Source organism: Schistocerca nitens, chromosome 1 (genome assembly GCF_023898315.1).
Source record: "Schistocerca nitens isolate TAMUIC-IGC-003100 chromosome 1, iqSchNite1.1, whole genome shotgun sequence".
Taxonomy (NCBI): domain Eukaryota; kingdom Metazoa; phylum Arthropoda; class Insecta; order Orthoptera; family Acrididae; genus Schistocerca; species Schistocerca nitens.
In genome coordinates this window covers 973002198-973029576 of record NC_064614.1, presented here as the reverse complement: position 1 = coordinate 973029576, position 27379 = coordinate 973002198, and the positions used below count along the sequence as shown (strand labels likewise).

General features: G+C 44.7%; 1 protein-coding gene across 1 annotated transcript in view; it reads right to left on the bottom strand.

Annotated features, from left to right (window-relative positions):
• The window catches only part of LOC126216140 (transcription factor Ken 1-like), a 31082-nt gene extending 5305 nt beyond the window's left edge, over window positions 1-25777 (bottom strand). Inside the window, exons 1-4 of the mRNA XM_049942104.1 lie at window positions 25713-25777; window positions 16800-17125; window positions 8506-8826; window positions 8107-8430 (exon numbers count right to left, since the gene is read on the bottom strand). Of these exons, the coding sequence (XP_049798061.1) occupies window positions 8107-8430; window positions 8506-8826; window positions 16800-17096 (942 nt within the window). The 5' untranslated portion in view covers window positions 17097-17125; window positions 25713-25777. The remainder of the gene's footprint in view (window positions 1-8106; window positions 8431-8505; window positions 8827-16799; window positions 17126-25712) is intronic.
• Between the last annotated feature and the right edge of the window lie 1602 nt (window positions 25778-27379).

Genomic DNA, 27379 nt, shown 5'->3' with positions numbered 1-27379 from the left:
TGTAAAGATGTTTCAGGAGAATGAGGAAGAAAAGATGGAAAGATCTTTCGCAATGTAATTGGTTCAAATAGTCGAAAATGGGACTGACATAAAATGTTAAAACAACAAAAGTATTCTTAAACAGAAAAATGAACAGACATGACGCACAAACAGTAACTTCAGTTTTGTGAGCACATAAGCAGAATGAATGGTTGCCAATGGCCGAAATGTATTGTCAGCATACACTCCTGGAAATTGAAATAAGAACACCGTGAATTCATTGTCCCAGGAAGGGGAAACTTTATTGACACATTCCTGGGGTCAGATACATCACATGATCACACTGACAGAACCACAGGCACATAGACAGAGGCAACAGAGCATGCACAATGTCGGCACTAGTACAGTGTATATCCACCTTTCGCAGCAATGCAGGCTGCTATTCTCCCATGGAGACGATCGTAGAGATGCTGGATGTAGTCCTGTGGAACGGCTTGCCATGCCATTTCCACCTGGCGCCTCAGTTGGACCAGCGTTCGTGCTGGATGTGCAGACCGCGTGAGACGACGCTTCATCCAGTCCCAAACATGCTCAATGGGGGACAGATCCGGAGATCTTGCTGGCCAGGGTAGTTGACTTACACCTTCTGGAGCACGTTTGGTGGCACGGGATACATGCGGACGTGCATTGTCCTGTTGGAACAGCAAGTTCCCTTGCCGGTCTAGGAATGGTAGAACGATGGGTTCGATGACGGTTTGGATGTACCGTGCACTATTCAGTGTCCCCTCGACGATCACCAGTGGTGTACGGCCAGTGTAGGAGATCGCTCCCCACACCATGATGCCGGGTGTTGGCCCTGTGTGCCTCGGTCGTATGCAGTCCTGATTGTGGCGCTCACCTGCACGGCGCCAAACACGCATACGACCATCATTGGCACCAAGGCAGAAGCGACTCTCATCGCTGAAGACGACACATCTCCATTCGTCCCTCCATTCACGCCTGTCGCGACACCACTGGAGGCGGGCTGCACGATGTTGGGGCGTGAGCGGAAGATGGCCTAACGGTGTGCGGGACCGTAGCCCAGCTTCATGGAGACGGTTGTGAATGGTCCTCGCCGATACCCCAGGAGCAACAGTGTCCCTAATTTGCTGGGAAGTGGCGGTGCGGTCCCCTACGGCACTGCGTAGGATCCTACGGTCTTGGCGTGCATCCGTGCGTCGCTGCGGTCCGGTCCCAGGTCGACGGGCACGTGCACCTTCCGCCGACCACTGGCGACAACATCAATGTGCTGTGGAGACCTCACGCCCCATGTGTTGAGCAATTCGGCGATACGTCCACCCGGCCTCCCGCATGCCCACTATACGCCCTCGCTCAAAGTCCGTCAACTGCACATACGGTTCACGTCCACGCTGTCGCGGCATGCTACCAGTGTTAAAGACTGCGATGGAGCTCCGTATGCCACGGCAAACTGGCTGACACTGACGGCGGCGGTGCACAAATGCTGCGCAGCTAGCGCCATTCGACGGCCAACACCGCGGTTCCTGGTGTGTCCGCTGTGCCGTGCGTGTGATCATTGCTTGTACAGCCCTCTCGCAGTGTCCGGAGCAAGTATGGTGGGTCTGACACACCGGTGTCAATGTGTTCTTTTTTCCATTTCCAGGAGTGTATTTGACTCAAAATCAACAGCAACTGACCAATACCACATCTGACAGCTTTGTCCAAAATTCTTAAAAAAGGAATGTATTCAAGTGTAGCATCACATATTTGTAAAAACCAAGTACTAACAAAATATCAGTTTGGTTTTCAGAAAGACTTTTTAACAGAAAATGCCATATATGCTTTCACTGGTCAAATACAAGGCGTGTTTTTTAAGTAAGGTCCATTTGAACATAAGTAAACAACAAAAGGTTATTTCAAAAAAGTAAATTTATTTTCAGGAAGTACATACTTCACTCTATTTTTCGACATAATTGCCAAGTTTGTTCAAACATGTATCATACATCTCAACCAATTTTAAAATACTCTCATCATAAAAACTTGACGCCTGCTCCAATAACCAAGAGTTCACTGCTATTTCCACGTCGTTGTCATCATTGTAACAGTTGCCACTGAGGTGTTGTTTGAGGTGGAGGAACAGGTGGTAATCGTTCGGTTCAAAATCAGGACTGTACGTGGGGTGTCTAAAACTTCCCAGCTAAAACTGTTCAATAAATCGTGGGTCTGACCTGCAGTGTGAGGTCTTGCATTGTCATGGAGAAGGACAATTCCCTTTGACAGCATGCTGCGTCTTTTGTTTTGAATCACTCTGTGTAGCTTTCTCAGGGTTTCACAGTATGCTTCTGACCTGATAGTGGTTCCTCGTTGCATGAAGTCGACCAACAAAACACCATGCCTATCCCAAAACACCGTTGCCATGATTTTGCACTGGGACAGGGTCTGTTTGGCCTTCACCTTTACAGGCAAGTGTGTGTGTCTCCATTCCATGCTCTGTTGCTTTGAGTCAGGCGTGATATGCAAAACCCATGTCTTGTCTCCAGTTACAATCTGATTCAAGAAGCTGTTACCTTCTTAGTGATAATGAGTCAAGAACTTCATTGCACACTCAAATATTTGGTTTTTGTGGACCTCTGTTAGGAGTCTTGGGACCCAATGGGAGCACAATTTCCTAAACTTTAGTTGTTCAGAAACAATATTGTAAAGCACTGATCTCAACATGTCACAAAATTTGTTTGAGAGGCCTGTTATTGTGAAGTGCCTGTTCTCATGAATCCTCACTTCAACTGAAGCCACCAAATTGTCTGTAATCAAAGAAGGGTGATCGGAGCAGTCCTCATCAAGGACATTGTCACGGCCATCTTTGAATTCTCATACCCACTTACACACTTTGCTTTCACTCATAACAGTATCACCGTACACTTTGCAAGTCTGTTGATGAATTTCTTGCTGACAAAAACAGTATCATTGAGCGTACCTCACACACAGCAGGTGAGTTGATAGTCTTAAACATTTTGAAAGTACAAAACAGAACTGTACAGATCAGCTACAGCGCTGAAACTGAGCACAATTGTTCCCGAGGCATGCCGGTACATGACGCACATGCTAGTTGTGGCATGCCCACAAACTACTAGTGTCAACAACAAAGCGGAGCTTACTTAAAAAACATACCTTGTATTAAATGCTCTGAATAATTGAACATCACATTGGGATATTTTATGATCTCTCAAAGGCTGTGTGAATCATGAAATTCTTCTAGATAAGTTTAAGTAATGTGGTATTGGGGGCGGGGGGCAGCACACAAATGAAGTAATTCACATTTAACTGGAAGAATCTAGAAGGTTGAAATTAACAGTACAGATGGCTTTCTATAATCATCACACTCCTCTAACTGGGGAGGTAACAAGAATATTAACCCTTTAACTGCTCTAGACGTGTTAACTCGCACACAGAGCACACAGGGGCAGGTAGAAAGGCGCGAGCATTAACACGTCCAGAGCAGTTAAAAGGTTAATGACTTGCCACTCTATAATCATGAACATGCAAAGCTGGTTCTTTTGCTGATGATACAAGTGCAGTACTGAGACCCAAGAAACAAAAATCAGCTGAGGAAATTGTAAATAATGTATTTCAGAAAATTGTTAAGTGCTTCTCTGCAAATAGAATGTCACTAAATTTTGAGAAAACACAGTACATTTAATTCTGTGCAGTAAATGTCATAACAACATTGATAAATATAGAATGTGAACAGAAGCCTGTTGCTAAGGTGGAATGTTCCAAATTTCTGCGTGTGAGCATTGATGTTGGAAGGAACATTGATAATCTGCTGAAATGGTTAGGTTCAGCTACATATGCTATTAGAGTTACTGCAAATTTTGGTGATATACTTATCAGTAAATTAGCCTACTATACCTATTTTCATTCACTGCTTTCACATGGCATCATATTTTGGGGTAATTCATTATTAACAAAAAAGGTATAACATGTATAATCAGAATAATAGCTGCGGCCCACCCAAGATCACCTTGCAGACATTTATTTAAGGAACTAGTGATATTCACAGTATCTTTGCAATATATATATTCACTTATGAAATTTGTTATTAATAGCACATCCCAGTTCAAAAATAATAGCAAAATGCATAGCTACAATAGTAGAAGAAATCATGATCTTCACTATTCTGGGTTAAATCTGACTTTGGCACAGAACAGGGTGAATTATGCTGCCACAAACATCTTTGGTCATTTCCCAACTAGCATTAAAAGTCTGGCAGATAGCTAACCGACATTTGAAAACAAAGTAAAAGAATTTCTGAATCACAGCTCCTTCTACTCAATAGACCAACTTTTAGATACTAAGAAGTGAAGAAAGTTTATATTTAAACTGACATGTTCCACGTTACATCATTACAAAATGTTTTATTCATGATCTATGGAACAAGTATTAACATGATGTAAAGTAATACTACTGTGGTCCATGAACATCCAAAAAGATCCAGAGGAAATGGATATAGAACCAGAACATGCTCAAACATCTTCAGAACAGCTTTAGTAAAATTTGGGACTCCCCGACATTAGTACTGAACGACAGGTGCCAAAGTCAGTGAGTTCCATGCTAAAAACAGTGAATTGATGAAAAACATCTGGTGAATTAATAAAATAATAAAAATAATTATTGTTAATGCATTTCTTCATGAATATCTCAGGATATAAACAACTGTAACATTTAAGAAAGGACTGAGGCCTTAGTACAACTCCTTATGAGGGTGATTATGGAAAAACATAAAAGGTCACATAAGTAGTTAATGTACTATTGTAGAGCAATAGCTACAGTAAAACTTAAGGTACACTTATATTTTAGTTTCAAAGTTTGGGGCCTATATTCATGATAAATAAATAAGGTCTTACAAAGGCTACGTGGAACTACTTGGAAATGCGCAGTGTCCTTAGAATATGGACACATGAATGCTGTGACTGAATTTATACACAAGTAATATACAGTATTTAGTGCCAGTAGACCACCTGTTTGCCTTTTATTGCTTCGTTATTTTATAGGGGCTTGTCACAGTTATAGCAGATCACTGTGACCTAAAATCAACTATTGTGTGTGTTGATGGTAGTCCCACATTTTTGTAGGTGAGTCAGTCATCTATAACTGAAGTAAAGTATAACAGTGAGCATGTGGATCGTTTATCATGTAGAAAAACCAACACAATATTAATTACAATTGCACAGTTATACGTTTCGTTACTGGCTGGACTCACATTAAAATATCCTGTCCTCCAGAATTAATGAAATTGAAGAAGAGCTAAAGAGATAGACAGAAAGAGACCTCTATGACGTATGATGTATGATGCCAATAGAAGCCACAGTGTTTCAGCATTACATACACTGCTCCAACATCTGATCCTTGGTTGTGATATGAAATGAAATGAATGCACAATTCCATATGGGTATATTGTAGGGCTGTTTGAGGAAGAATGTTCAGGAATCAGATCCCAAAGGCCTTCTGATCTTCCAGCAAGGTAACGACTCAAAACATAATGTATCTGAACTGCCCCAAAGACTCCACTATCACCAGTCCTTAGCCTGATCAAACAACTATTGGCAAAATTGCATGTGAAGGTACCACAAACAGCAACACAATATGAAATCAGAAAACTTTTTGAAATCAAAGTCTAAAATACACAATAGTGAAGGTCTGCAAATCTGTAGTCATTAGCTCAAACACGAAAGTTAAAGTTTCATGGATGTTTGTGGATCATTCTGATACCAAAATACAGGGATTGCACAAAGATCTGGAAAGACCGTGTGAAATGCGTGCTTGGATATAAATACATATGCTTGCCAAGCCTGCAGATTGCACTGTTATATTTGACAACGAATGGAATCTGTACAATGTCCTCAATATATTGCAAGTGTCAGTCATGGTCAGAACATTGTTCTGTGTAGTTGCAAGTGCATTATATTGGAGCTGATTGAGCTATGGGGTGAGTTGAAGTTACAAAAGCCTTCATCAGTAATGGAACTCTTAGTAACAGGAAAATTTGGTGCCGGGGCCATAAAACCTGGACTATGCAGTATGCGAAGAATGTCATTTGGTTAGATGAAGCCTGTTTCACACTGTTTCCAACTTCTGAGTTTATATTCCAAGAATGAAATGTGGCGGGGGTTTGGAGCACTGATATCCCTGTCAGTGCCTTCCAGAACTCACTGACTGTCTCCCTGCATGTCTCGCAGTGGTCCTTGCTGCAAATGGTGGTTATTCAGGCTTTTCACAGGTAGTCACATTAATGTGACTGGACAGTGTATTTTGAATGTGTAGAAAATAAATCCCAAGAAATTGATAGATACCAATGTCATCATTATAAATATTTCAAAATGACTCGGTATCCACATTTCGAGCAGTGTTTTTTGGAGAGTTCTCTTGATTTGGAAACAAATGCAGCATTTAGAAACTGCCTCTGTGCAGTACTACTTCAGTGATACTTAACAATTGAGAGACAGACGCTACTGGCTCACCTGTTGTTGGTTAATATTATTTGTATGGTACTTCTTTACATGTAGATTAAATTAGATTAGATTAGTACTTGTTCCATAGATCATGAATACGACACTTTGTAATGATGTGGAACGTGTCAGGTTAATAAAAGATGTCTATACAAGATATTATATTAGACAAAATATTACATGACACTCAATATTTTGAATTTTTTTTATTTTTATTTTATTTATTTATTTATTTATTTATTTATTTTTTTTTTTTTTTGTGGGGTTGGGAAATTACCCACTTACTATATACAAAAATTCATCTAATGAGTAGAAGGAGTTGCCATTAAGAAATTCTTTTAATTTCCTTTTAAATGGTATATGTATATGTCAGACTTTTGATGCTGTTAGGTAAGTGACCAAAGACTTTTGTGGCAGCATAATTTACCCCCTTCTGAGCCAAAGTTAGATTTAACCTTGAGTAGTGAAGATCATACTTTCTCCTAGTGTTGTAGCCATGTACACTGCTATTACTTTTGAATTCGTTTGGATTGTTAATAACAAATTTCATAAGTGAATATATATATTGTGAGGCTACAGTGAAGATTTCTAGCTCTTTAAATAAATGTCTACAGGATGATCTTGGATGAGCTCCAGCAATTATTCTGATTACACGCTTTTGTGCAATGAACACTCTTTAACTCAATGATGAGTATATGATGCCATACGAACGCAGAGAATGAAAATAGGTGTGGTAAGTTAATTTACTCGGATGTATATCGCCAAAATTTGCAATGACCCTAATAGCATATGTAGCTGAACTCAAACGTTTCAGCAGATCCTCAGTGTGTTTTTTTTTTCCAGTTCAACTCCTCATCCACACCTAGAAATTTTGAATATTCTACCTTAGCTACCAATTTCTGATCTAAGTCTATACTTATTAATGGGGTCATTCCATTTACTGTGTGGAACTGTATATACTGTGTTTTGTCAAAGTTTAATGAGAGCCCATTTGCAGAGAACCACTTAATGATTTTCTTAAAAACATCGTTTACAATTTCGCCAGTTAATTCTTGCCTGTCGGGTGTGATAGCTATACTTGTATCATCGGCAAAAAGTACCAGCTTTGCATCTTCGTGAATATAGACTGACAAGTCTATATATATTAAGAACAGCAGAGGACCCAAGACCGAACCTTGCGGCACCCCATTCTTGATTCTTCCCCAGTTTGAGAAATCACCAGTTTTTTGCTTATTATGTGAATTGTTTATTTCAATTTTCTGCACTCTTTCAGTGTGTGTGTGTGTGTGTGTTTGTGTGTGGTGTTTTTCTGTATCTTCTCTTTTGGTTTCCTGGTTTCTGTAGCTCAGCTCACTGAGATTTTCAGTTGCCACGCACAGTAATCCTGTAAAATGATGAGCTTTTTATTTGTGGAAATACTGGAGACTGCCAATGGTGTTATTTGGCCGTGTTCCGTAACGTTGTTTGAACATTCAGTAACACTAGAGATTTTCGAGTAACATAGGGCAGGGACGTATACAAAGACACGTTGCACCAACTGTGATAGTAGATGAACTGTGGAAAAAGATGGGAATAAAGAGAACTAGCAAAATAATGCGATACTCCGGTCGGCGCCGCAGCTAACCTCTGGCACGCCGTCCCTGCTGTCCGCTTCGTCAGCCCCACGGCTGTCGCCCTCGCCTTCGCCCTCGCCGGGGTCTCTGTCCGCGTCTGGAGCCGACTCTGAGGACCTGGAGTTGCGCATTGGGCTGCGCGAATGTGCGCGCTCGGCGTCGGCCAGCGACAGGTTGACGGGGTTGAGCGAGCTGCGGCGCCGCTGCGGGATGCCGCCCGCCGGGGGTGTCGGCGTCGCGCCGCCCCCGCCTACGCCGTACCCCTCGCGACTCTCGTCCTCGCTGTCGGTGCGCCCGCCGCTGCCCGCCTGCGCCGCCGAGTCCTCGCCATCTCCCTCGCCATCGGCGTCTTCCGCGTTGGCATCCTCCTCCGCGTCCGTGTCCGAGTTCAGCTCCTGCTTTATGGCTACCTGCGCAGCGCCGGGGAGCTGCGGCCCGCTCTCGGTAGCAGGGAGGAGTGGAGGCGGCGGCGGCGCCGCTGCCGCCTCCGCCGAGACGGCCGCCGTCGCCACCCCTGCGTCGCTGTCGGGACTTCCCTGGGGGGAGTCAGCGACCGCAGGTGCGGCCGCAGGGGCCGGACTCGAGCCCGACGTCCGCCTCCGAGTAGCGGAGGAGCAGCCGGCTTCCTCGATTCTGGCGCCATCTTCTTCCGCCTTTTTTTCTTCGTGAACAAAGTCCGATTTTATTTCGAGTAGGGTAATTAGTTCCTGAAGGCTGGCAATGTCACCCGCCTGAAACAGAAACAATATCGAGGTATAGAATGAGTCGGGTCCGGGCGTAAACACACTTAAAAAAAAAAAAAAATTCGACGCACTATGAAGGAATTATCTAGATGGGACGGAAGCAGATAGGTGTCAGGTAAAAGTACAGAGAAACAAATGACTATAATTTCAAAAAACAGGAATGATTTATTCAAGAGGAAGAACTACACAAATTGAGAAAGTCAGTAAGCGTAGGTCCACCCCTGGCCCTTACACAAGCAGACCATGTCATTTCTGGAAACCCAGAATCTACTCTGTAGGAATCAACATGGATTCCGGAAACAGCGATCGTGTGAGACCCAACTCGCTTTATTTGTTCACGAGACCCAGAAAATATTAGATACAGGCTCCCAGGTAGATGCCATTTTCCTTGACTTCCGGAAGGCGTTCGATACAGTTCCGCCCTGTCTCCTGATAAACAAAGTAAGTGCCTACGGAATATCAGACCAGCTGTGTGGCTGGATTGAAGAGTTTTTAGCAAACAGAACACAGCATGTTGTTCTCAATGGAGAGACGTCTACAGACGTTAAAGTAACCTCTGGCGTGCCACATGGGAGTGTTATGGGACCATTGCTTTTCACAATATATATAAATGACCCTTTTAGATAGTGTCGGAAGTTCCATACGGCTTTTCGCGGATGATGCTGTAGTATTCAGAGAAGTTGCAGCATTAGAAATTTGCAGCGAAATGCAGGAAGATCTGCAGCGGATAGGCACTTGGTGCAGGGTGTGGCAACTGACCCTTAACGTAGACAAATGTAATGTATTGCGAATACATTGAAAGAAGGATCCTCTGTTGTATGATTATATGATAGCGGAACAAAGACTGGTAGCAGTTACTTCTGTAAAATCTGTGGGAGTATGCGTACGGAACGATTTGAAGTGGAATGATCATATAAAATCAGTTGTTGGTGAGGCGGGTGCCAGGTTAAGATTCATTGGGAGAGTCCTCAGAAAATGTAGTCCATCAACAAAGGAGGTGGCTTACAAAACACTCGTTCGACCTATACTTGAGTATTGGTCATCAGTATGGGATCCGTACCAGGTCGGGTTGACGGAGGAGATAGAGAAGATCCAAAGAAGAGCGACGCGTTTCGTCACAGGGTTATTTGGTAAGCGTGATAGCGTTACGGAGATGTTTAGCAAACTCAAGTGGCAGACTCTGCAAGAGAGGCGCTCTGCATTGCGGTGTAGCTTGCTGTCCAGGTTTCGAGAGGGTGCGTTTCTGGATGAGGTATCGAATATATTGCTTCCCCCTACTTATACCTCCCGAGGAGATCACGAATGTAAAATTAGAGAAATTCGAGCGCGCACGGGGACTTTCCGGCAGTAGTTATTCCCGCAAACCATACGCGATTGGAACAGGAAAGGGAGGTAATGACAGTGGCACGTGAAGTGCCCTCCGCCACACACCGTTGGGTGGCTTGCGGAATGTAAATGTAGATGTAGATGTAAAATATACCACACTTGAGATCAATCACATAGTCATTGAGTTCGCTTTGGTCAAAGCAAGAAAATGAAAAGTAGCTTTGTGATAGAAACTCTATTCCTGGAAAAGAATATACTCTTCGTTCTTAATTATAATTCTTTTTCTTTTATTTCTTATCAGTTATTAATGCATAACTAATAGTTTATGAAGAACTAATAAAAACTGTTCTTTATTAGATATCATTCTCAAACCAATGGTAGGCTAGCTGTCAGAAACAATGAGATCTACATAGCGTCCCAGCAGGAATCGTCAATACTCAGGGGTATGACAGGAACATTCATTTGAAGCAAAAACATATCCCGCGTTGCGAGTGGTTTCAGAGACAGAATGCATGTAACGTACTTACGTTGTTGGATAGTGGCACACACACACACACACACACGTATTATCCTAATCGCTGGGACTGGTCAAGGTAGTACAATTAACTGGCCACCAAAATCACTACAGCTTACGCCTTTAAATTTTTGTACATGAAGTCAGAGGAGTGCAAACGAAAGGTGAATATACGACATGAACTGCTTGGTCTCATCATGGACGCTGCGGCCCTCAGCATTCCCGAGAGTGTACAAATGCATTGAAGTTGATGGTGGGATTTTCGAACATGCATTGTGAACTGCACAACAGCTGTAATGTGACGTGTAGGGCACGTTCAGAGGTGAATGAATTAAAGGTACATATTTATCAATTCATATTTTGTAAAACACATGTTCTAATATTTGCGAAGTGTTGCACATGTATGTATATCAGACATTGTATTGAACAATACATAAAACAAATAACAATGTAAATTAAATGCGTTCTATCTCGGAAACCATTCCCAATGGGGCACATCCCATATCAAATCAAGCTTTTTGCTTCAAATGATCGTTCTTGTCATATTACTGAATAATGACCATTCACCCTGGAACACTCTGTAGATTTTGCCTTACTGTCTATTTCGTTTCTTTTAAACTTTATGGAACAAATAATTTATTTACTACAATGACACATTTAATTTGTTGTATGTGACTTTTCATATGAACACAGTCTATTAAGCAATATTTTTAATAATGTTTAAGGTATATTAAACATAGGTAGAAGATGACAAAAGTTGCTAAATTTCGGCAGAAAAAATTGCAGAAACGTAATTTTACAGAGTTCGGGGTTGAAGCTGTGGAGGAGATGAGGCGCAGCTTTAGCAAGTCCGCCAGGGACACAGGATCTCCTCGGTACTACCCTGACCCTGTTCCATCATAGGGTTTGAATTCGACTCTCCCAACAACAGAAAGGACCAGCGATCCATGTCGGGTGCTCGCTGCCAGCCCTGCCTGGGATCGGATGTTGTTCCCCTGCACCTCTCCTCCCCCTACCACCGATCTGAGTTCTCGTTCACGCTGATAGCCGATTGCCACTTTATAGTGTCCGCCCCCTAATAATAGTCATACAAAATTTATGAAATGACAACTTTTCCGCCCTCGTATGTTATTGTACATTTTCCACTATTGGCCAATTTCAGGTTTAATGCCACTTTCGAGTGGTAGCTGACGTACACGAGCACCCGCCGTCAAGTATCCGTTCATCAGCATTATGAGGAAAAATATAAAACTTGTGACAAGTGGTAATCTGTACAGCTGGTATAAAACAATTTAAATGTACGGGAACGAGAGCACTGCCCAGTGATTGTTTTGTTACAGTTCAGAAACACCGATCGTTAATTTCGTGTGGAATTTCTATTTACAATAAGTGGCCAAAAACTCGTAGAAAGTCGCTGGATGTGATGGTGGATAACTGCTCAAGCCTATGCGGTGTGTTTGCCTCCTCGCAGTCCCAGTAGATATGCGTTCCAGACGCCCCACACTCAAATTGGCAGAGATCTAACGCACGATAGACCGTCGGATCGTCCAAATGGCCCTGCGGAGGCGACGTGACACCCCGTCGTCAAATGCTTGCGTTCCTCAACAACTGATTCTTATGCAGGGTGATCCATATATACCTGAGCTACTTCAATGATCATAATTTCCCACCGAAAGCTCTTAGAAACGGGAAAATTATTTTCATGGTCTCAGCAGCTCTGAAAGAATCAGAAGTACCGCCCGTTGTTTGCAAGCTTATTATTGTTTCAGTGCATGAAGTTCTTCGCCGGTATAACGGCGAGCCTGTTCGGCTACTGTTTGTTCACTCGTAGTCTCGTCGGTCGCCGTTTGTGAAGTCTGTAAGAGTGTAGTACAGGCCGTGTCACAACAACGAGCTAATTAGTTGTTAACTGACAGGAAATGGATTACACACTTGGTTTAAATGGTTCAAATGGCTCTGAGCACTATGGGACTTAACAGCTATGGTCATCAGTCCCCTAGAACTTAGAACTACTTAAACCTAACTAACCTAAGGACATCACACAACACCCAGCCATCACGAGGCAGAGAAAATCCCTGACCCCGCCGGGAATCGAACCCGGGAACCCGGGCGTGGGAAGCGAGAACGCTACCGCACGACCACGAGATGCGGGCAATTACACACTTGAAGAGCGGACTTTTATTGTGAAAACATATTGGAAGAGAGGCTAATTGTTTACAACACAAAGGGCATTCCGGAGAGAATTCAGTGAGCGCGATGTTGCAACAAAGGCGACAATTTTATCGATCGTAAGAAAGATGGAGACTACTTGTGTACTAAACAGTGACAGTAGTAAACATAGACCGTCAATGAGCGCAGAGGTTACTGATAGTGTTCGAAGGAGCTTGGAGAACTCTCCAAAGAAACCCTTGCGTCAGTTGCACCAGGAGACAGGCATTTCATATGGCACATGTCAGGGAGCTGCGAAGAAATCGGTACTGCGACCATACTGTGTGTACACGATGCAAGCATTGCAAGAAATAGATCACGAGAAAAGAATGCGTTACTGTCGATGGTTTCAGGGGTTTCTTATTCAATTTTCAGACATCCTCTCCATAACCTGGTTTACAGATGAGGCATGGTTCCATCTGTCACGTTACACCAACACAGAAAACAGCAGATACTGAGCGGGCGTAAACCCCCATATCATCCACGAAATACCATTTCATGAGGAAAAGGTTGGACTGTAGTGCGCGATGTCAGCTTCCAGGATTGTTGGCCCCATTTTCTTCGACACAGCCGCAGATATTTCATTTCAAGCTGGCATCTTCAATACATTTGAGGAGCAGCTGGATGACGACCGACCAGCTCACAAAAAGTTATTTCCACATGTCACACGCCTAACGCCTCCATGCAACTGTAGCCAGTTTCTTTCATGACCGAAAAAAAAAAAAAGGTTCAAATGGCTCTGAGCACTATGCGACTTAACTTCTGAGGTCATCAGTCGCCTAGAACTTAGAACTAATTAAACCTAACTAACCTAAGGACATCACACACATCCATGCCCGAGGCAGGATTCGAACCTGCGACCGTAGCGGTCGCTCGGCTCCAGACTGTAGCGCCTAGAACCGCACGGCCACTCCGGCCGGCCAATCTCAAAAGATTTGTGGCTTCCCCCTAAACACCTGACCTACACCCCCGCTCGCCCCCCCCTCCCCCCACCCCCGCCGGATTTTTACCTCGTGGAGGTACCTTAAAAGCCGAATATACAAGAAAAGACCACGGACAACACTGCAGAACTCCGTGGGGCCAGAACACACGAAATAGGCAACATTGGCGAGAATACAGTTCATGGAACGTCGCGGAATACGGTGAAACGAGTACAGTCGTACATAAGTAATCTGCCAATTGTTTGTTATTATCTCCAAAAATTGGAAATGTGAGTCATTACTAGTTCAGATTGTATGACTCAATAAAGTAGTTCAGGTGTATGTAGATCGCAGTATGATATACCATCGAATATGACTGATGACTCTAAAATATTTCTGTTTGCTGATAACACTAGCTTAATAATGAAGGAAGTTGAGTGCAACATAGGCGAAGTACCAACAACTGCTTTTCAAGACATAACTTCATGGCTTCCGGAAATTAATTTATGTGAATTTACAGTGAGACTTCGATTTCAAAGTTTCCAAACACAATCTGACTAAAACTGACATTATGATTACACAAAATGGGCATATAATTTGTGAGTCTGAGTAATTCAAATTTCTAGGTGTTCACGTAGATAGCAAACTGCCACGGAAAGACTATGTACAGGATTTTGTACAAAAACTGAATTCTGCTTTATTTATCATTAGAGCACTACCTGCTGAAGGTGAGGATCCAACAAAAAATTAGTCAAGTTCGTTCATTTTCATTGGTTATGACATACGAAATTTATTCTGAGGTAACTCTTCCTCTCCACAAATGGTATTTTTGGTTCTGAAACGGGCAGTTCGAGTAATATGTGGTGTAAGTTCGCGGACCTCTAGTCGACCCCTGCTGAGCAGTCTGGGAATTCTGAGACTGGCATCTCAAGATTTATTTCCTTTAATGCCATTTATTGTTAACAACATAATCTAATTCCGAAGAATTAGTAGCTCTCACTCAGTTAATAGTAAGCGGAAATCCCATTTGCATTTGGATCGCACCTCCTTCACTTTTGTGCAGAAAGAAGTGCAGTATTCTAACGCCTGGGACATTCCATGGATTCATGGACTCTATTGATCTACTGAGTATGTCAATAACTAAGTAATGGTCATATTACTTGGAAATTGGAAAGTCACTGATGTACGGGAAAAAGTATTCGGCGTAGGACAAAAACTTGTGGAATTCCTTCAGCCGAACAGCCCTCCCTTTATTAGGAAGCGGGTGAAGTGACGTAACGATACTGGAGTATTAGCAGCAGCAGCAGCAGCAGTAGTAGTAATAGTAGTAAGTCTGGTACGGAAATTGCTGTACAAAAATAACTAAAAGGACACAATCATTGTTGTAAAAGACATTTAGGTATACAAAGAGGGGTCCAAAAAAATGTAGACACTGTTTAAAAGTCCATAACTGGCAAACTAATTGACGGAATTCTCTCATCTTTGGTAGTGTAGTAGTTTGTAGTTCCGGCAATCGCCACTTAAGGGTTGTATTGCGTTGTTTTGTTTTGTCAGATGACAGTCGCCAGATACTCAGTGGTTTGTTCTTAGTTGCACCTAGTTACTCGAGTAAACATGGCTGGCGCAAGGCTTACATTCTATGAAAGGAAGTCAGTTCTGAAATGGTATTTTAAGTACGACAACATTAATGACGTTCAACGGCTATGGCGAAATGAGTATCAAACAGAGCCACCGACACGTTTAACGATTCGTCGCATTCGAGACAAATTTGAAGCCGAAGGCTGTGTTAAAGATGTACACAAACAACGATCTGGACGACCTGTAACAGTAACAAGTCCAGCTAACTCCCGTCGTGTGTTACAACAATTCACTCGCTCACCACAGAAGTCTGTGAGGCAGTGTGCCCGTGAAACTGGAGTGAGTCGCTCACGTGTTCGGCGAATTTTGAAGACAGCAAAGTGGAAGTGATACATCCCACGATTGCTACAAGCAATGAACGAGGACGACCCAGATCGTAGAGTGGAGTACTGCGGGTGGTTTACTAACATGGTGCGCAACGATGAAGAGTTTGCAGAGATGATTGTGTCGTCTGATAAGGCACAGTTCAAACTCAGTGGTACAGTAAATCGCCACAACTGCATTTACTGGGCCGCCGAAAATCCGAACGTCCATGTAGGCAAAGCCGTGAATTTGCCAGGAGTAACTGTGTGGTGTGGGTTGTCTTACCGGGTCTTGATTGGGCCATTCTTTTTTGACAGCACAGTTACTGGTGAGGTGTACCTTCAGAAGCTTCAGACATCCATTTTACCTACCATCCGAGACTTGTATGGAGACGGAAGAGTTTACTTTCAACAAGATGGTGCCCCAGACCACTACAAAAATCGTGTTAGGGCGTATCTCGACGGAAATCTAGCAGGAAGATGGATAGGCCGTAGAGGTGCTGTGGAGTATCCACCACGTTCCCCAGAACTCCTGTGGACTTTTACCTGTGGGGAACACTAAAGGACGTCGTTTATCGACAAAAGCGACGCACATTGGATGAACATGTGCATATATCCAACTGAACACGTTGCAGTCAGTAGTTCGTGCTGCAGCTCGGCGGCTTCGTTTGTGTGTGGATGTTAATGGTGACCATTTCGAACACCTACAGTGATATTTTTAAGTTGGACTTTAAGCTATGCTTTCACCAAAAATGAGACAACTCCGTCAATTAGTTTGCAAGTTAGTCTGTAGTGTGTTGCTATCATTTTCACAGAGAAAATGTATTAGAATTGTGAACCGAATAGTTCTGCATCATTGCGAGAGAGAGCTACTATGAGTCACGGGATATGCTAATAAGTAACTAATTAACGGCTTTGTCACTTGCAAATCGGAAGGTCACTGATATATGGAGCAAATTGTTGGGCCTAGGACGGAAACGCATTGAACTCCCGCAACTGTGCCTTGCTCTCCCACAGGCCAGACAGCGTGGCAGCGGTGAGGCTGGTACGGACCTGCACGCAGGCCTCCCCGGTGTAGAGGAAGGTGAGCAGGTGGGCGGCGGTGCGCGCGTGCACGCCGGGCAGCGAGACGGCGGCCGGGCAGTGCGCCGGCGCGTCTCGCAGCGCGCGGCGCAGCAGCGGCGAGGCGGCGGCCAGCACGAGGCGGTGCGCGGGCAGCGCGTGCCCGCCGTCGCACACCAGCGACAGGTCGGCGCCGTGGCCCGCGTCCCACCACGAGCGCACCTCGTCCAGCACGCCCGCGCCGTGCCGCCCGTAGTGCAGCGTCAGCAGGCCGCTGCTGTCCAGCATCGCCGCCGGCGCGCGACTCCTCCTCTCGCCTGCAACACCACACGCCACGTCACGTCACTACGTTAACCGAAGCCAAAAGCTAATATACAGGGGCTACATTGTTCCAACCGCCAATCGGTCACTAAATTAAAACTACAGTGAAAATCGAAGAAACTTTACGCAGATATGCGAGGGCCACTCCAAAAGAAATGTACACTATTTTTGTAAAAATACAGTTTTCATTCTGCATGGCCGGCCGAAGTGGCCGCGCGGTTCTGGCGCTGCAGTCTGGAACCGCGAGACCGCTACGGTCGCAGGTTCGAATCCTGCCTCGGGCATGGATGTGTGTGATGTCCTTAGGTTAGTTAGGTTTAACTAGTTCTAAGTTCTAGGGGACTAATGACCTCAGCAGTTGAGTCCCATAGTGCTCAAAGCCATTTGAACCATTCTGCATGTGCGAAAGTTTTACAGTGAGTAGATGCATCCTTCCCGCTTCTTTTCAAACTTAGTTCAACCTGTTCCCGTGAGTGGCGTCGTCACAGCATGTCTTCGAGATGGCTGCTACACTTGACGTTCGTCAGAAGCAACGTGCTGTCATAGAATTCCTGTGCTGTGAAAACGAGACAGTGGGAAACATCCACAAGAGGTTGAAAAAGGTATATGGAGATGCTGCTGTCGATCGCAGTACAGTTAGTCGGTGGGCAAGCAGGTTACGTGATGAAAGCGGGCACGGCAACATTGAGGATTGTCCTCGCAGTGGCAGGCCTCGTACTGCACACGCTTCAGACAATGTGCAGAGAGTTAACGAGTTGGTGACTGCTGACAGAAGCATCACAGTGAACGAATTGTCACGCTACGTTGGGACAGGGGACGGAAGTGAAACTTCCTGGCAGATTAAAACTGTGTGCCGGACCGAGACTCGAACTCGGGACCTTTGCCTTTCGCGGGCAGGTGCTCTACCAACTGAGCTACCCAAGCACGACTCACGCCCCGTCCTCACAGCTTTACTTCTGCCAGTATCTCGTCTCCTACCATCCAAACTTTACAGAAGCTCTCCTGCGAACCCTGCAGAACTAGCACTCCTGAAAGAAAGGATATTGCGGAGACATGGCTTAGCCACAGCCTGGGGGATGCTTCCAGAATTCAGGGGACGGAAGTGTTTGCAGAATACTGAAAGTGTTGGCGTTAAAAAAGGTTTGTGCCAGGTGGATTCCCAGCACGTTGACAGTTGCTCACAAAGAAACAAGAAAAACGGTAAGCAGCGAACTTTTGGAACACTACGAGAATGTTGGAGATGTATTTATTGGAAGAATTGTGATAGGTAATGAAACATGGCTCCATCATTTCTCACCAGAGACGAAGAGGCAATCAATGGAAAGGCATCATGCAAATTCGCCCTAGAAAAAAAAATTCAAAATCACACCTTCTGCTGGAAAAGTTATGGCTACGATGTTTTTCGATTCCGAAGGACTCTTGCTTGTGGACATCATGCCAAGTGGAACCACCATAAATTCTTATGCATATGTGACGACACTGAAAAAATCACAAGGTCGACTGAGTCGTGTTCGATTACATCGGCAAAAGCAGGATGTTTTGCTGTTGCACGACAATGCTCGGCCACATGTCAGCCAAAACACCATGGAAGCGATCACAAAACTCCGATGGACAACACTGAAACACCCACCTTACAGTCCTGACCTGGCTCCATGTGACTATCATCTCTCTGGGAAACGGAAAGACTCTCTTCGTGGAACAAGGTTTGAAGATGATGACTCCCTTGTGCACGCTGCCAAACAGTGGCTCCAACAGGTTGGTCCAGAATTTTACCGTGCGGGTACACAGGCGCTGGTTCCAAGATGGCGTAGGGCAGTTGAGAGGGATGGAAATTATGTGGAGAAATGAAAATATTGTTCCTAAAGGATGTATCTACACACTGTAAAACTTTCAAACATGTAGAATAAAAGATGGATTTAAAAAAAAAAATAGTGTGCATTTCTTTTGGAGTAACCCTCGTAGTAGTCAAACCGCACCCAACGGTGTCGAATGGGTTGCCTAATCGTAAGGCACTAGAGCAGACGCCAAGCTGGTTCCGTGACGAAAGTTCGGACATGTACATTTCTAACGTGACCAACGAAAGGACTCTTTGCCATTTTATTTACGCACATGTTAGTGTTCCATTTCCGCCTCATAACGGCACAGAAGGCGGAAAACAAGAGGGTTGAAAAAGCGGGTAAGTACCCTTTTCTTCTTCTGATCACCTTCAAATTTCGTCGAATAGTTTTGAAAGGCCCCTAGTGATTTCATCCTGTCACGACAGCAAAACTTGCGGTCAAGCTGCACTCCACAGAGATGCGATCATGTTCAATGGGGATGCAGCCCCACAATCTCGTTAGAGAAGGGCTGACACGTAACCAGTGGCAAAAGGTGTCCTGTTGGTCATCGTGCTCCGAACTAACGTTTCGGCCGCGAAATGTGTGGGAAAGGCGTGGTTTCATCGATCACTGACGCTCTTTATGTCACCCCCTGAAGCCTTTTCGTGTCGGTTCTGAACGGCGGTGAATCTGAAACGTTTTCCTCGGCCATCCATCAGAAAACCGCGTGATTTCAACACTGAGTGTCGCGATTCTGACCTCCACCACAGAGACGCCAAAAGAAGGAGTGAGATGTGGGTAAGAGGGCCTGTGACGACATTCCCATCATGTGACACGTTCACGGTGGCGTTGGCAGAACTGTGGTGAAATTTACTGCCAATATGACGTCATTAATCACCTTACAGCTCACGTCAACCTCTGAGGTGTGAACTTTTTTTCGCGTGTGACGACACCTTTTTGTTTGAAGCGTCGCCAACCCGAGGGTGACGTCGCACGGCGTCACGCTTTTGCACTATTACTTCTTTCAGCGAAGTTTAAAACTTATTCCTCTCAAAGGGAGGCAGTTATGCGGTGTCGAAAAAGTTATCCCTTAATTCTATTCCGCAGTGTAGTATGTCCGTCAAACGCGTCACTTCGCACTTGTCAGTTATCAGTACCCTGTGAGCACAAAAAGAAGCCTAGATCAAAGTGTCTAACGCCAAGTGTGAAATACATCCTGTAGGGTTCAGTCTGATTTCACGCAGCCCACATAACCTGTCCGTCGTCATGACAATCCTCAGCCACGAACTGTATGTGCAACAAAGACACTCCTAAAGCGTTTTAGACGGCAGGTGTCTGACCACCAACCATACAGCCCGACTTGATTCTATCCGATTTTCATCTGTTTGCTAACAGAAACACTGGCTATGACTGATTTTGGCACAAACACAAAGCAGCAGACCAGGTAAGGGAATTGGTGGAAAGCATAGGCGATTGCCTTCCGTGAATATGGTATTGGAAAGTTGCTACAGCGCTGCGTGAAACGTCAGAGGCGGAGCGACAATTACAGAAGTAGCTGGACACATTTTTCGTTTTCACTGTGATTTCAATTTCGCGACCCTTACCGGAGGCTGCAAAAAGTTTTGAAATGTGTTGCTACAGAATAATTGTGAAGATTAGATGGGTAGATCATGTTAACTTTGATGTGGTACTGAACACTATTGGGCAGCAAGGAAATTTGTGGTACAACTGAACTGAAGGAAGCGATCGGTTGATCGGACACGTTCTGAAACATCCAGTGATCACCAATTTAGTACTGAAGGAAAATATGGGAAGTAAAAATTGAGACGAAGAGATGAATACAGCAAGTGGGTTCAGAAGCATGAAGGCTGTGTAGTTATTCGAAGATGAAGAGGCTTGCACGGGACAGAATAGCGAAGGGATCTGAATCAAACCAGTCTTCGAACTGAAGACCACAACAACGTCATGACGTCACTTCCACCAGTCCATTAGTCCATGTCGGACTATAGATCAGAACCTGAGTCTGTTCGTAAAACAATTATCTCCGTCAGCCATTTTTATTTTCTCCCATGAGCCGTTTCGGGCGCTTGCACCCTACCTTCATTTAGACCAGTAGAGTAAATTACATTTTTGTTTTCTGGGTCGATGCTCTTGTTTGTTCTGACGATGTTCATTTCGAACATTTTCCAGCGTTAAGAATCCTGAGTGTCGTAACAGATACAGGTTTTCCTTATAATTTGCGCACAAACACGAAACAACAATCAAACGATCCCAGAGGATTTGATACAAATAACAACAACACAAACAAAAACAGGCTGTGGCTAAGCCATGTCCCCGCAATATCCTTTCTTTCAGGAGTGCTAGTTCTGCAAGGTGAACAGGAGAGCTTCTGTAAAGTTTGGAAGGTAGGAGACGAGATACTAGCAGAAGTAAAGCTATGAGGACCGGGCGTGAGTCGTGCTTCGGTAGCTCAGGTGGTAGAGCACTTGCCCGCGAAAGGCAAAGGTCCCGAGTTCGAGTCTCGGTCGGGCACACAGTTTTAATCTGCCAGGAAGTTTCATATCAGCGCACACTCCGCTGCAGAGTGAAAACCTCATTCTGGAAACAACACAAACAGTTCACAGATAGTTTGGCACATTCTCTGGACTGTTTGTGTTATCCTTTCAGAGCTCACATACACTGACGAAGCAAAGCGTTGGTCCGCCTGTGCAACGCACTAGAACAGCTATTCTGCATGGCATGTATTCGACAGTCCTCGGTAGGTTTTCTAACGCATATGGCACCAGGTGTCTAGGCACAGGTCACGCAATTTCCGTAAATTACCAACTGGTGGCTTGTAGGCTCGGAGCTGGCGCCCGATACGTCTCAGGTGTGTTTCTTCGGGTTCACATCAGAGGAATTTGGTGGGCAAGACATCAACGTTTCACTATCGTCTTCCTTAAAACACTGTAGGGCGATTCTGGCATTATGACACGAACAGTTATACTGATCGAAGATGACGTCACCTTTGTGGAAGACCTCAAACACCAAGGGGTTCATGTGATATTATTCAAGTAGTCCACAGGCGTCATGGTTCTTTCGATTACTACTACATGTCACATGGAAGTCCAGATGAATGTCCTCCAAACCAGAATATTGTTCCCATCCGCTTTGTGTTGTGGCGTGATGCATGATTAGAACAAGAAAACGTGATCCATCCGACAACACACTTTTCCTCTGAACCATGGTCTAATGTTGGTGATCCCGCGCCCACTGCAATCGTAACTGACGAAGTCGTTGGCTCAACGTGGGAGCACATACAAGTCGTCTACTGTGGTGCCCCATATTCAACATTATGCGCTGTATGTTTTTCTCCGAAACACTCGTGCCTGTACCAGCACTGTACTCTGTCATAACATCTGCCAGTCCACAAGTGTGGCTGCTTCCGAGATTCTCGTCCCAGTCGCCGGGCCATATACATAATAATCTGCCGTTTTCAGAGTTGGTTATCTCAGTACATTTCTCCATTTTTGGCTCGTATCGCAACTAAAATGATTCCCATTTCTTCTCTGCTCCACCTATAAACTTCCCTTACCGCATCAAACGCCTGCAACGTCACCAGATGGCACTTAGTGTCACAGCGGGTGGTGGGAATAATGTTGTGGTTCATCAGAGTAGTTCCAGAAGATCTGGTGTGCACAGTTCAGTAATTATGCTGAAAATACGTTATTTTGAGAGGCCGGTCACCTATGTGGAAACATTAAGCTATATCCACCTCAAGGTTATTCGTTTTCCTTAGCTTTGGCTGCGAGGAGTATCATGTTACACAACGCCCCGTAGCGATATTCAGGCTATTGCCGCACGTACAGTCACTTTCCCTTCGAGCTGAAGAGGGGGCTTTCACGTACGGGCACTCTCTTGCAATCGCACACCCGATAACCACGGAGGTCTCTCCATTTAAGTATCATCTTTAGTAACCATATCTTGGTGGACTCGCTCGTTAGGGTTTGCGACACGCAAAAGTAAGTTGTGGTAACAGAGGTCCCTGAAAACTGGTTTTCCTCGTACTGGGAGTGATACTAATAGTGGGACCGTGCAGTTGATAACTTGTTAGAGTTAAAACCTGCTGTCGAGCTCGGACAAGAATAGGTAAACTGCTGAAGTGACATCTGAGTACAAGACGACGCTGCTTCTGGATCATGACAATCGCAATTGCACGTAATATTTGTTCCTTGGTTACGTCTCCAAAGCTGAAACTATTTGACAAATTCATGGGATAGAACCTACATTCAGCTTTTCCAATCGATGTCATGCGGCAGTGAAGTCCCCTAGAAATCTGGTATCTCGTATGTACTTGGTTATCACAAAGCAACGATTATGATGTAAGGCGGTACACCACTGAGTTTTCTGTTAAGAATAAAGCCAATAACATTAGTGTAGCCACTAACATCACTGTAGCCACTAGCGAATCTGAAGTGCTAATTCTTTAGCAGAGATGCGCCCTATAGATTAGTCCGTTTGAAAAATCTAGACTGTAGGCCACAAACAATCCTGATGCCTGAATGGCTATATTTTATACATCACACGTTTACCTTATAGTGTCGCTTGGTAACTCGCTGGACATGCGTCAGATCACAAATCCTAATAGATGATGATGACGTTTTGGTTGTGGGGCGTTCAATTGCGCGGTTATCAGCGCCCGTACAAATTCCCAACCTCTGCTCAGTCCAGTCTGCCAATTTCATTAATGATGATAAAATTATGAGGACAACGCAAACACCCAGTCATCTCGAGGTAGCAAATCCTAATCGAGTGAAATGTCGTACTGCCAAAGATAATGGATAAGTTTGCAGAAGAAACGGAATTCAAGTAATTGTAGAACCACTTCGATCAAAGCTTAGCATGGTTAAAAAAGAAACGGTGGAATGATCCCTTTAACAATGTCACAACTATGTCCCTCCTCCACCTAACGGTAACTGAACAGTGCTATCTCTAAAACTGGTATCTACTTTCGTTCCCCGACTGGTATTTGAACTTTATTTATCCATAAAGTGGCTTTCGTTCTTGGAAGACTCTTACCTATGAGAACAGTGGCAATCTGGCAAATGGTTACGCGACTACTTGGCATTTCGCCTGTAGTGAAACACACGGACACTGTATGTGTCAATGAAAACATTAATGGAGTGCATGCGAAAACTGACTGAAAACTTCTGTGAGGAGAATTAGTAAAGGGCAATACTTTGGAGGACGGGAAACAGCTCGATGAGGTTTAGACGAAACACAGAACACTAATTCAGTACCAACCTCAGAGCTCGCTTCTGCTGATTACGGGTTTTGTCTTGATACTCTCCATTTAGCGCCACTGTTTTTGCAAAGTATTTCCAAAGTAACTGTAAGCTGTAGTCCCTACCCACGTGGAAATAAAAAAAGTCATTTTCATGCAGTCCTGCTAAATAATTACGGGCACTTTTTATTAAAAGTGTATTTCCACTTCCACAAATGAACTTTATAAACGTGTGTCTATCCGTAACAACACAAACCGGACACTACAGTTACAGCAATCATCACAGAAACACAGCTGAGACTTCATAACGAGTTGCAGGACACTAGGACCTCCCCTAGAGCGGCGATACAGCATTTATCTTTATATGGTCGTTTGCTTTCCGTTTACACAAGAGTACCTCTCATTCACCAGCACCGCGATCTAGCAGAAGTGCGCTGATGACAAAGCTGTTTAGCGATCTACTATTTTAAATTCGTCCATCCATTTATGCATCTGTTTCCCTTCGCTAATTTCCTGAGTATGGGACTACTTCGAAAAAACTGGTTGAAATGGCTCTGAGCACTGTGGGACTTAACATCGGAGGCCGTTAGTCCCCTAGAACTTAGAACTACTTAAACCTGTCCAACCTAAGGACATCACACACATCCATTCCCGAGGCAGGATTCAAACCTGCGACCGTAGCAGTCGCGCGGTCCCGGACTGAAGCGCCTAGAACAGCTCGGCCACCGCGGCTGGCGACTACTTGGACTTTAAACACCTCAACAAGTGAAACTTCCTGGCAGATTAAAACTGTGTGCCGGGCAGAGATTCGAACTCGGGACCTGAACAAGTGTCCAGAAAGCGTCAACAGTTTTGTAATGTAGGAATAGTGATTTCGATGGAGGGGAAAAAAAATTATGGCGCGAGTTGACTAAAAGGACAGGCACATCCTGAGGCATCAAGGAATTACGAACGTCGCAATGGAGGAATGCGGATGTGTGTGTGTGTGTGTGTGTGTGTGTGTGTGTGTGTGTGTGTGTGGGTAGGGGGCGGTGAGGAGAGCAAAAAAGGTATCGGCAGAGCAAAGACTTTACGACTGCAAGCAGGTTCAAATAAACTGAGGCGAAAACAGTCTTGGGATACCTCCTAATATTGTGTCGGACCTCTTTTTGCCCGGCGTATGAAAATGGTTCGATGAACCCTCTGCCAGGCACTTAAGTGTAAATTGCAGAGTAACCATGTAGATGTAATGCATCAACTCAACGTGGCGTGGACTTAACAAGTCGTTGGAAGTACACTGCAGAAATATTGAGCCATGCTGCCTCTATAGCCGTCCATAATGGCAAAAAATGGTTCAAATGGCTCTGAGCACTATGAGACTTAACATCTATGGTCATGAGTCCCCTAGAACTTAGAACTACTTAAACCTAACTAACCTAAGGACATCACACAACACCCAGTCATCACGAGGCAGAGAAAATCCCTCATAACGGTAAAAGTGCAGGATTTAGTGCATGAACTGACCTCTGCTTTATGTCCCTTACATGTTCGATGGGATTCATGTCGGTTGATCTGGGTGGCCAAATCATTCGCCCGAACTGTCCTAAATGTTTTTCACATCAATCGGTAACGACTGTGACTCGGTGATCTGGCGCATTGTCATCCATAAAAATTCCATCCTTCTTTGGGGACGTGAAGTCCAAGAATGGCTGCAAACGATCTACAAGTAGCAGTCCATTCCATGTTAGCACAGCTCACACCATTATCGGACCATCACCAGCTTACAGATTGCCTTGTTGACAACTTCGGTCCACAGCTTTGTGGGGTCTGCGCCACACTTGAATCCTACCATCAGCTCTCACCAACTGAAATCGGGACTCGTGTGATCAGGCCACGATCGTCGAGTCGTCTAGGGTCCAACCTATTGGTCACGAGTGCAGGAGTCGCGGTGCAGGCTATGTCGTGCTGTTAGCAAAGGCACTCGCGTCGGTCGTCTGCTGCCGTAGCCCATTATCGCCGAATTTCGTCGCACTGTTCCAACGGATACGTTCGTTGTACGTTCCACATTGATTTCTGCGGTTATTTCACGCAGTTTTGCTTGTCTGTTAGCACTGACAACTCCACTCAAACGCCGCTGCTATCAGTCGTTAAATGAAGGCCTTTGGCGAGTGCGTTCTTCGTGATGAGAGGTAATGCCTGAAATCTGGTATTCTCGGTAAACTCTTGACATTGTGGATCTCGGAATATTGAATTCCCTAACGATTTCCGAAATGGTATGTCCCAAGCGTCTAGCTCCAACTAACCATCCCGCGTTCAAACTTTGCTAATTCCCGTCGTGCGGCACAATCAGGTCGGAAACGTTTTCACATGAATCACCTGAGTACTGCTACGGTCGCAGGTTCGAAGCCTGCCTCGAGCATGGATGTGTGTGATGTCCTTAGGTTAGTTAGGTTTAAGTAGTTCTGAGTTCTAGGGGACTGATGACCACAGATGTTAAGTCCCATAGAGCTCAGAGCCATTTGAAACAATTCCACCTGAGTACAAATAACAGCTCCGTCCACGGGTTGCCCTTTTATATATTCTGTACGTGATACTACTGCTAACTGTAGATGTGCACATCGCTATCCCATGAGTTCTGGTCACCTGGGTGTAAACTACTGTGTAGCAATGAAAAGGCTTGCCCAGGATAAATTGTCATGGAGAACTGTGTCCAACTAGTCTTCGGACTGAAGACTACATCAAACCGAGCGAGGTGGCGCAGTGGTTAGCACACTGGACTCGCATTCGGGAAGACGACTGTTCAATCCCGCGTCCGGCCATCCTGATTTAGGTTTTCCGTGATTTCCCTAAATCACTCTAGGCATATGCCGGGATGGTTCCTTTGAAAGGGCACGGCCGACTTCCTTCCTCGTCCCTTCCTAATCCGATGACACCGATGACCTTGCTGTTTGGTCTCTTCCCCCAAAACAACCCAACCCAACTACAACATTAAGAACAAATAAGAACGCAGACATAACAGCGTATTGCTGAAACAGTCATTACACTCGGTTACTTGAAGAAAAAGGAGTAACACTACGCTAATGATAGGAAAGAATACCCCCACTTCCAAATTTTCATGGGCCACTTAAGGTCAGTTGTCAGCTAATGACCTGATTCACAGATCCGTTCGTAAAGCGAGATAAACAGCAGCC